Raw genomic sequence first — 11,463 nt, 5'->3', positions numbered from 1 at the left:
TTGAGGCAGAAATGACCAGAATGCACTCACACCTTCCTTGGGCCACCTTTACTGTGCCCATGGAGGCAGCTCCGAGAGTAGGTTAACACTATGGAGCAAAGAAGTAGAGAAGGGGGACAGGAGTTAGGGGGCCCCTGTGTAGGGGTATAGGGCTCCTGCATCCCTCTGGGATCTGAGCCTAGAAGGCTCGGGCAGAGTCCGGCGAGTGCCTCAATGGAAGCGGTACTTTCTGGCCGGCTTGAGGTTGATGTATGTGGCTTTCATCTCCTCGGCCTCAGGGTTCCGCACGTCTTTGAATCGCTCCCCTTTGGTGCTCACTACCTGGTTGTCGATGTATCGGATCAGCTTCTTGGGGGCCTGTCAGGCAATCAGGCAGTGAGTGGCAGAAGCCAGGAGCCAGTCCCACCCATTCCACATCCCCAGCAACCCTTAACTCTCTCACCTCCTTGGGAGCCATGGGCCGGTGAATCTTCTGATCCTCTGCACTATCCACCATCATATACCTGTCAAAAACTGGCTGGGTGAAGCTCCTGTCACCCTGGGAAGACCCTCTAGGGCCCAGCCCAGCCCAGGCCAGCTCAGACTCACTTCTGCAGGATGAAGGACTTCAGCTCATCCTTTTGGGGGCCTCTGAGGCGTCTGGGCAGGTCCTGCAGAGAGGGGAGGCCTGGTCTAGGCCCAAGGGCACCAGCAGGGGAAACAGATGGGGATAGGCAGGGGTTGGGGCTTAACTCCAAGGTGGAATGTAGCTGAGGCTACATGGTAGAGGGTGCTGGGAGAAGATACCTGGTTGGGGCCCTCCCAGGCTGCAGGCCCCTCTTCCTTCCCCTCTACCAGCATCTGCACAGCTTCTTCCAAGTCCCCCCGAGCTTTGGCCAGCACCCACTGGGCCTGCTCCACCGAACAGGTAGGGAACACCTCTAGGAGTACATCCACCCCTGGCAGAAGCTCCTCCTCAGCTCCAGTTGCCTAAGGGTACAAACATTAACAAGAGGCAATACTCCCCCTTTTCCAGCCCCCTGGGTCCCTCATCGGTACCCTTCTCTACCAGTACCTCATCTTGGGTGTCCGCAGCAGCAGCAGCAGAAGACCTAGTCTCTTCTTTGAGCATTTCGGGCCGCTGCAGGGGCTCTGGGGAGATGGGCACCTGACCTTGGACACCAGAGCTCTGTGGTTGCAGGTTCTCTTAAATAGGCAAAGGGAGCATCAGGTTTGCCAAGGCTCTGGGAGCAGGGAGTTGCGGGGTGACGGGTAGCGGGGTTATGAATCACCCAGGTGCCTAGAGCCCCAGACTCACCTTTGTTCCTGGCATCGCTCAGCTGCCCTGAGAGCTTCTGCATCATGTCCCCTATTGTGCCCCTGAAAAGATGAGGATGGTGAGAGGATGACTCTGCCCACCCCATAATCAGCCAGCCCCTTCCTCCTCCTGGCCCCAGCCAAAACCTACCTGGGGATGTGGGCGAAGCCAGGCACATAGGCCTCCATCATCTCAGTGAAGGCCTCCATATCGAAGTTCTCCTCTGATGGGCCTGAGGGGCCCAGGTCCTCCAGGACCCCAAGCACATAGGAGAAGATGACCTCATCCAAGCCACTGTAGGAAGGGAACAGGACGAGCCCTGGGTAGGATACTGGATGCCTCCAGCACCCCCACCTGTCCTGAGACTCCAGCCTTCAGCTTCATGAGGTCTATGAGCTAGACCTTCATCCTTGAGGCCAGAGAGTATAACCCCCTCCCTCAGAGCTATGGTTTCCCATCTGCCCAACAAAGGTGACCGGGACAGGATGAGAAGTAAGGCCTTTCAGCAAATCCTAATCAGCCCTCCTGCCATCTTTCCATCAGCCAGGACCTATAGTACTGCCCGGCAGCTCCAGCTCTGGGCACTGACATGAACCTTCTGGGGGAGCCGTCTCTACCTGAGGTCGGCCTCCGGGAGGTGCGTCTGGACAAAGGCAAGGAGCGCTGCACTGACGATCCTCTCCAGCTCCATGCTCTCTCTTCTGTAGGGACACAGACAGACAGGATGGCCAGGCCCTCTTCTGCCTTCCCCTACCCACTGGGCCCGGGGGCAGTGGCTCCTCCCTCCGGGCCTGCCATGGAACCATCTGTTGATGCTGCCCTCTGTTCCCCGAAGCAGAACCATGCCCCCTCCTCCGCCCATCTCACCTCCTCCAGCCTAAGACAGGACAGGGCACTGTGTCTGCAGACAGCCTATAGAGTAGGTGCCCCCCACCTCTCCCCATCCCCCTACCCCATTCCCCAGCATCAGTCCCAGACCTTCTGGCAAGGTCTTGGGGTCACATGCCTCCTGGCTCAGGAATCCCATCACTGAGGGAGCCCCTTGGCTCCCAAGTCCAACCACAAGGGGCCCCATTGTCCAGCCCCTCAAGGAGCAGCCTCAGGACCAAGCACAGCCCTTCCCCCACCCAGAACAGGCCACCCACCCTCTGCACAAAGGGGCTTTTCTGGCTCTGGGGCCCAGATAGAAGGGGAAGCCTTTCATGGATTCTCTCCTCTCATCCAGTCCCTGCCCTTCCCGCAGCTTGGGGCTATCTGCAGAGCACTTTCCATCCTCCTCCCCAAGGCCTGTGGAGCCCACAGATCTGGCCCTTTCCCAGCTCTCCAGCCTCCCCAGTCCCTCCTCACTGGCTCGCTCCCGCCCCACCTTGCTGTCCCTAAGACTTGCTGAGCTTCCTTCTGTCTGTGTCCTGCAGGACATCCATGGCTCATCCAGTTACTCCTCAGGGCTCCACTCAAATGTTACCTCCTCAGAGAGCCCTTCCCTGTCTAACCTACGGCAAATAAGTCTTCTCCATGCCCCTTAACCCTACATAGCCCTTACTACCGTTAACATTATTTTGTGCTTATTTGCCTATTGTCTGTCTGCTCCCATAAAATGGAAGCTCCAAAGCAAGGTGGGGACGAGGGGGACACTCTGTCTTATTCATGAGTGTAACCCTAGCACCTAGTCAAATGCCCACACTGGCTAGGTGCTCAATACATACTTGTTGACATGCTCCATTCCCATCTACATGCTTTTGACTCCCAAAAGTCTGTTTGGGAGTCAGGAGCATGTAGGTGGTAATGAATGGCTCCAGATCCATAGGTCCAAATGGCAGCTCATCATCCCAGTCAGAAAGTTCAGAGGCACCACCAGTTCCACACACCTCACACTCATGATAGACTACTGATCTGCACACATCCCCCTCCAAACACACATCTGCTTCATCAGCTGGCACCACTCAGCTGCCAAAGCTGAAACCTGGGGATTACCCTTGATTTTGCCTTCTTTCACCCCTACCAGTCAATCACCAAGTCTGTCAATTCTACTTCCTTCTTGCCTTCTCCACATGCTATCCACTTCTTCCTATCTTGAGTCTGGCTTCTGCTCCAAAATCTCCACCAAAATTTTTTCTTTTTCTTTTTCTTTTTTGAGACAGGGTCTGGCTCTGTCACCCAGGCTGGAGTGCAGTGGTATGATCTCGGCTCACTGCAACCTCCATCTCCCCGGCTCAAGCCATCCTCCTGCCTTAGCTTCCGGAGTAGCTGGGACTACAGGGGTACACCACCTACTAGTTTTTTGTTGTTGTTTGTTTGTTTGTTTTAGTAGAGATGCAGTTTTGCCATGTTTTGAGTCCAGGGTTCAAGACCCAGGCTGGTCTCGAACTCCTGAACTCAAAGTAATTCGCCCACCTTGGCCTCCTAAAGTGCTGGGATTACAGCCATGAGTCACCGTGCCCGGCCTCAAAATTTAGACTGAGGTTGTCAGTTACTTTTTCCAGGTTTTGGTCTAATTAGGTTGAACCATATGAGCTTACCAATTTTGTCTGGTTTTGATCTACTAAAAACGAGGGGGCAATTTCTCATGGTTTCACCTATTTGCCCTTTCAGCAGCTCCAACTTTGGTTTCTGAGACGCCATTCTTTCCTGGTTTCCTTCTACCTCTCTGGCCATTTCGTGCAAGGCCCTTTCTCTGTCCCCTTCTCTGCTGCCCTCTAAATGTGGGAGTTCCTCACATGCAAAGCTGCCGCTTCTTCTCACTGCAGCACTCTCTCTCTCTGGAAGATCTCATCTGGGCCCACATCTTTATGTACCAATGCCATGTCATAAATTCCCAAATGTCCAGTCCTCTAGTCCAGTCTCCTCTGAGCCACAGGCTTGGACATCTACCTCCCTAAGACTGCCACATGTGTTTTACAGGCATCTCACGCTTAGCGTGTCCCAAACAGACGTTCTCTCAAATGCTTTATTCCTCCAAGGCCATCCTCAGTAAATGCATGTCCAGGCACTGGGCTGTTCCTGCCACAAATATGGGAATTATCCTTGACACCATCCTACCCCTTGCTTTCCCTCATCCAATCAGTCGCCAAGCCCTAATCATTATCTCTTGCCACATCTATTTCTCTCCATCTCTACTCCTACTCTTCTCCATTTCTTGCCTGCAAGGCCTTCCTAACCCTTCTCCCCACTCCCTTTTTCCCCCAACAACCTATTCTCCACACCACAGCTGTGTGATCTTTACAAAAAAATCATATATTTTCCTGCTTAAAATCTATCAGTGCCTTCCTGCTACCCTTCAGGGAAGTCCAGCATCTTTTCATGGCTTTCCACTGCAGGCCTTACCTTGTCTATATCTCTCTCCAGCTTCACCATGCATCATACCTTTCTGGATCATTTCCCTCCCTCCACCCTGGCTTTTCTTTTTTTTTTGAGACAGAGTCTCGCTCTGTCACCCAGGCTGGAGTGCAGTGGCGCAATCTCGGCTCACTGCAAGCTTCGCCTCCCAGGTTCACGCCATTCTCCTGCCTCAGCCTCCCGAGTAGCTGGGACTACAGGCGCCCGCCACCACGCCCGGTTAATTTTTTGTATTTTTAGTAGAGACGGGGTTTCACCGTGTTAGCCAGGATAGTCTCGATCTTCTGACCCTGTGATCCACCCGCCTCGGCCTCCCAAAGTGCTGGGATTACAGGTGTGAGCCACCGCGCCAGGCTGCTTTTTTTGTTTTTTGTTTGTCTTGTTTTGTTTTTGAGACAATGCCTCGCCCTGTCGCCCAGGCTGGAGTGCAGCAGCGCCATCTTGGCTCACTGCAACCTCTACCGCCTGGGTTCAAGCGATTCTCCTGCCTCAGCCTCCCGAGTAACTGGGATTACAGACATATGCCACCACACCTGGCTAATTTTTTAGCCAGGTATTTCTAGTAGAGACAGGGTTTCACCATGTTGGCCAGGTAGGTCTCAAACTCCTGACCTGAGGTGATCCACCCGCCTTGGCCTCTCAAAGTGTTGGGATTACAGGTGTGACAAAGCACCCGGCCCCACCCTGGCTTTCTTTCAGTTTGCCTCAAGCTCTTTCATGGCAAGGTAGTGTGCCTTCTGAGCCTTCTGCCCCATCACCTGAGTGAGACAATGAGCTGCCACTTGGACCTATGGGTCTAGAGCCATTCATTACCACCCACATGCTCCTGACTCCCAAACAGACTTTTGGGAGTCAAAAGCATGTAGATGGGAATGGAACATGTCAACAAGTATGTATTGAGCACCTAGCCAGTGCGTGCATTTTTCTAGGTGCTAGGGCTTCACAAACTATTTCCTCTGCCTGGGCATCCTTCTGCCTCCACCTCTTCACTTATTGTCACTCTGTCTGATCTTTTGGGTCTCATTTCAAAAGTCCCTTCCTTGGCTGGACACGGTGCCTCACGCCTGTAATTCCAGCACTTTGGGAGGCTGAGGCAGGAGGATCGTTTGAGCTCAGGAGTTTAAGACTGCCTGGGCAACACAGCAAGACTCCATCTCTCTTTTTGGGGAAAAATACTTTTAGGCTGGGCACGGTGGCTCATGCCTCTAATCCCAGCACTTTGCCAGACCGAGGGGGTCGGATCATGAGGTCAGGAGATCAAGACCATCTTGGCTAACATGGTGAAACCCCATCTCTACTAAAAATACAAAAATTAGCGGCCGGGCACGGTGGCTCACGCCTGTAATCCCAGCACTTTGGGAGGCCAAGGCGGGCGAATCACAAGGTCAGGAGATCGAGACCACGGTGAAACCCCGTCTCTATTAAAAATACAAAAAATTAGCCGGGCACAGCGGCGGGCGCCTGTAGTCCCAGCTACTCAGGAAGCTGAGGCAGGAGAATGGCAATGGCATGAACCCGGGAGGCGGAGCTTGCAGTGAGCCGAGATTGCGTCACTGCACTCCAGCCTGGGCGGCAGAGCGAGACTCCGCCTCAAAAAAAAAAAAAAAAAAAAATTAGCCAGGCGTGGTGGCATGTGCCTATAGTCCCAGCTACTTGGGAGGCTGAGGCAGGAGAATGGGGTGAACCTGGGGGGCGGAGGTTGCAGTGAGCCGAGATGGCGCCACTGCACTCCAGCCTGGACAATAGAGCAAGACTTTGTCCCCCAACACCCCCCCCCAAAAAAAGAAAAATATTTTTAAATAAAAATAAAATAATTCCCTTCCTCAAGGGACACTACCCCTGACCTAGAACTGGTTTGGTCCCTGCCATATTACACTGTCTATGCAGGCTATGTTTTCTGACTAGCAGCATCTTTCACAGCCATAATTATTATCTGGACAACGTTTAATGTTTCTTCCAGTTATCTCATGAAGCAGGGACTACACACTGGGCTGACATTCAGCAATGTATACTCAGCATCTCTCATGAAGTGAGCACTCAATAAACAGTTACACCCCAATTTACCTATGAAGAAATGAAGTTCAGTGTGTTTAATGACTTGCCCAGAGTCACCTGGCTTGACTGCAGTAGACAGATTTAAATCCAGGTCACCTAGTTCAGCATCTATTCTAGGGGCTACTCTGGGGAAGGGAGGATATCAAGACTTTCAAGTGGGTTGGGACAGGGCTATCTTCTATGCTCACAGTTGCCTGGTCCCCTGAGTGGTAAAAGAGTTGCTCATAGCACAGGGGTTACTTTGGAAAGCAGGACTGAGAAGCCCCAGCCTACAAGGGGGATGCATGCCACCTGCTCCAGAGCCCTCATGGGCCCTGAGGAAGAGCAGAATGGCTCAGCCCAGGCATACTAGATCCCATTATGCAGCTCCCTCAGGGTAGAGCCGCCTCAAGGGACCTACCTCGACCTGGGTTACATCACCCTTGAATCCTGGGCTGTCAGTTGCATGGTAGCCTCTGCTGGGACAAAGGCCCATGGCTGCTGCATGAAAGCCCAGTTTATTTCTTTCTTTCTTTTCTTTTTTTTTTTGAGATGGAGTCTTTCTCTGTCACCCAGGCTGGAGTGCAATGGTGCAATCTCGGGTTCACGCCATTCTCCTGCCTTAGCCTCCTGAGTAGCTAGGACTACAGGCGCCAGCTAATTTTTTGTATTTTTAGTACAGACGGGGTTTCACTGTGTTAGCCAGGATGGTCTCGATCTCCTGACCCTGTGATCTGCCTGCCTCTGCCTCCCAAAGTGCTGGGATTACAGGTGTGAGCCACCACGCCCGGCCTCATTTTTTTTTTTTTTTTTTTGAGACGCAGGTTCGCTTCTGTTGCCCAGGCTGGAGTCCAATGGTGTGAACCTGGGAGGTTCAAGCAATTCTCCTGCCTCAGCCTCCTGAGTAGCTGGGATTACAGGTGCCCGCCACAACGCCCAGCTAATTTTTTGTATTTTTAGTAGAGATGGGTTTTCACCATGTTGGTCAGGCTGGTCTTGAACTCCTGACCTCAGGTGATCTTCCCACCTCAGCCTCCGAAAGTGCTGGGATTACAGGCGTGAGCCACCACACCCGGCTGAAAGCCCAGTTTCTTTTTTTTCTTTCCTTTTTTTTTGAGACAGAGAGTTTCACTCTTGTTGCCCAGACTAGAGTGCAATGGCGTGATCTCTGCTTACCGCAACCTACGCCTCCTGGGTTCAAGTGATTTTCCTGCCTCAGCCTCCTGAGTAGCTGGGATTACTGGCATGCACCACCATGCTTGGCTAATTTTGTATTTTTAGTAGAGACGCGGTTTCTCCATGTTGGTCAGGCTGGTCTCAAACTCCCGACCTCCAGTGATCTGCCCACCTCGGCCTCCCAAAGTGCTGGGACTACAGGCATGAGCCACCAGGCCCGGCCTGAAAGCCCAGTTTCTAGGGAAGAAGCTTCTCAGGGATGTGTCTCATGCTTCTGGGTTTTTAGCCAAGGCCTGGGGGCCAGGGAATTTTTAGGAAACTCTTCCCTGTCCCCAAATAAAAAGACTTGCTCCCCTAAGCTTTTCTCTAGTTTGTCTTCCAAGGGAACATCCTCCCTCCCTCCTCCTGTTCTTGGTCCACCCAAACTTCACCCAGGCTTCTAAGCTCTTTTACCCTTGCCCATTCCCGCCAGCCTTCCTCAGCACATCCTTCCTGCTCAGGGGCTCCTAATACTTCTCCCAGCGTAGCCCCTGCGTTGGGGAAGACCTGGTCTGCCAGACTGGTTTCCTAATTAGCACCTAAGCAGCCAGCCTTCTCCAGGGTAAGAACATGATTTCCATTGGACATTTCAAATTCCAGATGTAGCCCACAGAACCCCATTACTTCTAGGGGGCCCCAAATTAGGGATCATAGGTTGATGGTGTCTACTAAATGTGACTGTCATCCTGTCATGAGTCCTGCCTAAATGCCTCTGATGATGGTAATATTAGCATTTATTGCCTCTGCTTACCAGGCATTGTCCTAAGCACTTTTACATGTATTAACTTACCTAATCCTTACAATAACTCTAAACGTAGATACGTTTTATTTTACTTATTTGTTTGTTTGTTTGTTTATTTATTTGAGACGGAGTCTCGCTCTGCCATCCAGGCTGGAGTGCAGTGGCGTGATCTTGTCTCACTGCAACCTCCACTTCCCTGGTTCAAGCAATGCCCCTGCCTCAGCCTCCCGAGTAGCTGGGATTACAGTCGCATGCCACCATGCCTGGCTAATTTTTTTTGTATTTTTTAGTAGAGACGGGGTTTCACCATGTTGGCCAGACTGGTCTCGACCCCCTGACCTCAGGCAATCCGCCCACCTCGGCCTCCCAAAGTGCTGGGATTACAGGCATGAGCCACCGCGCCCGGCCGTATTATCCCCATTTTACCCGAAAGAAAATGAAGGCACTGTGAGGTTAAGTCACTTGCCCAAGGTCACAGGGCAAGTTAATGGCAGATTTACACCCAGGTTGTCTGGCTCCAGAACCCTCACTGTTAACCACCGCACTACGTCATCTCTCACGATGCAAACTGTGTGGCCCCATCCTATATTCGGAACCTCCTCTCCTGCCTCGCTGGCTATATTGCTTATTTCAGAATCTTTGCTCACACCATTCTCCCAGCTCAGAGCATCTTTGCCTCTGCCTCTCCAAACCTCATTCTGCAGGACTCACTTCCTTTCTGCAGCCAACCCTAACTACCCCATTTTCACTGCTTCCAGCTGACCTGGGAGCTTCCCAAGAGAAGCACAGGCCTGGACCCTCCAGATGCTAGGTAGAGACACTGTGGACAAATGTAAGTGAGACTGGGGTAAGAAGTACTATGCTGCTCCCTTGGGGTGGGGAGGTGCTTAAAGTAGAGGGAGAGCAGGCCATGTGGGAGGAGGAATCCTGGGAGCTAGTGTGAAAGGAGTCCTAGCGAACTTCTCAGGGAGGCACCAAGGGGTCTAGCATGGAGGTCTTCAATGCTTCTCCCAGCCCCTGTGAAGCCCGGTTCTTGAGGCCCTGGACCCATAACGCAGGCCCCAGAGGATATAATTGTCCCCTGATTCCCAAATCAGACCTTAGAGGCACCAAGGACATTGAGGAGAACAAGGGATCCCTACATCCAAAGTCAGGCGGGAACACAAACAGGGAGGGCGAGCACAGGAAGTGGGACCGCGATGACGGACGACCCCTGAAGCAGCAGCTCCCTAAACCCGCTAGCGGGACAGCCGTAAGCGTCCAGAATAGTGCGCCCGAGGGCACGGGGATGCGGCTGTGGCCTTGGAGGACACATGACGAGGCAGGCCTGAGGTAACTGGTTGTGCCTTGATACAGGCCACGGCGAGAATCAGAGATGGGGGTCCGGCGGGCCCCGGGGGGGTACCGTGGGGGAACACACCGGACGGGTACCCTGGGTCAGCGCTCTCCGCGACTCTCCTAGCCCTGGGCCGGGGGCAGGAGGGGAAATCACCTGCTCCGTCGGGCGCCGCCGGCGACTTGTCCCGCGCGGTGCAGCTCTCATCCCCCAGCCCCACCAACGAGATCAAAGGCGGGGCCCAGAGCGGTTCCCTTCCAGAGGCGCCGTGGCGGCCATGTTTGAGACGGGCGTATTGCCCACAACAGGGCGGAGCTTCTGCTCTAATTCTCAAGCGTCCCAGGGCTATCGACGGGCTCCCGCGGCGGCCAGTTTTGTTGCGCGTAGGAGGCGTTAGAAGTGAAGATCTTGCAAGGGGGTGGAGTCGAAGTGGGTAGGACTGCATCCCCTCCTTGTTCCTTCTCATCCATCAGAGACCTTTCTCTTTCTTTCTCTTTCTCCTCTCTCTCCCCCTTTCTTTTTGTTCTTATTCCTTCTCCTCCTCCTCCTCCTCCTCCTCCTCCTCCTCCTCCTCCTCCTCCTTCTTTCTTCTTTCTTCTTCTTTTTCTTCTTCTTTCTTCTTTCTCCTTTCTTCTTCGGAGGGAGCCTCGGACCGCCGCCCGGACTGGAGTGCAGTGGTGCGATCTCGGCTCACTGTAACCCCCGCCTCCCAGGTTCAAGAGATTCTCCTGCCTCAGCCTCCCTAGTAGCTGGGATTACAGGCGCGCGCCACCACGCCCAGATAATTTATTGTATTTTTAGTAGAAACGACGTTTCACCATGTTGGCCAGGCTGGTCTCGAACTCCTGACCTCGTGATTCGCCTGCCTCGCCCTCCCAAAGTGCTGAGGATTACAAGCATAAGCTACCCTGCCTGGCCTCTTTTCTTCTTTTCTTTGTTTTCCTTTCTTTCCTTCTATTTCCTTTCCTTCCTTCTCTTTCTTTTTCTTTTTTTTCTTGCTGTTACAGCCCCAGGCTGGAGTGCAGGTTCACGAGCGCGAACATGGCTCATTGCAGCCTCGACCTCCTGGGTTCAAGTGATCCTCCCATCTCAGCCTCTGGAGTAGCTGGAACACAAGAGCGTGCCACCACGCCCAGCTAATTTTTTTTTTTTTTTTTTTTTTTTTTTAGAAACTGAGTTTTTGCCACGTGGCCCAGGCTGGTCTCTTAGGTGCTGACTTCCCCACCCTGTCTGTACCTTTTGCATTCCCTTAACAGCAGTGTCTCCCCCAGATTGGGGTGGGCTACAGGTCTGGGTCTTCGGAGGGTGGAGTCTGGGATTTTGGATGTGGTCTGGGGGAGTTTGGGTGGTAGCAGGTGCTAGGGTGAGGATCCATCTGAGCCCTGGTCATGGACAGCCTGTAGACCATGCCTATCCCCGGGGCCTTCATCCTGATGTTGGCAGGGCTGCTTGTCTAGAACAGGACAGCTGAACTCCAGGGCCCAACAAGACCTCAGCTTCCTC

General features: G+C 53.2%; 1 protein-coding gene across 2 annotated transcripts; it reads right to left on the bottom strand.

Moving 5' to 3' along the window:
- Positions 1-31: 31 nt before the first annotated feature.
- Positions 32-10,273, bottom strand: CUEDC2 (CUE domain containing 2). Of its 2 annotated transcripts, none has more exons than XM_033184602.1 (9): positions 10,117-10,273; positions 1,915-1,998; positions 1,448-1,591; positions 1,298-1,359; positions 1,055-1,185; positions 787-969; positions 589-650; positions 443-503; positions 32-357 (listed from the first exon to the last, which is right to left on the bottom strand). In XM_033184602.1, exons 2-9 carry the CDS (start codon positions 1,986-1,988, stop codon positions 211-213), a joined length of 864 nt encoding a protein of 287 aa, XP_033040493.1. In that variant the 5' UTR covers positions 1,989-1,998; positions 10,117-10,273; the 3' UTR covers positions 32-210. The 2 variants fall into 2 exon arrangements, with proteins under 2 accessions (XP_033040493.1, XP_033040500.1); XM_033184609.1 differs by having other exon boundaries at positions 1,915-1,995; positions 10,117-10,262.
- Between the last annotated feature and the right edge of the window lie 1,190 nt (positions 10,274-11,463).

The sequence above is a fragment of the Trachypithecus francoisi genome, unplaced genomic scaffold (assembly GCF_009764315.1).
Source record: "Trachypithecus francoisi isolate TF-2019V2 unplaced genomic scaffold, Tfra_2.0 Contig01579, whole genome shotgun sequence".
NCBI classification, from domain to species: domain Eukaryota; kingdom Metazoa; phylum Chordata; class Mammalia; order Primates; family Cercopithecidae; genus Trachypithecus; species Trachypithecus francoisi.
This window is presented reverse-complemented; position numbering and strand designations above follow the sequence as displayed.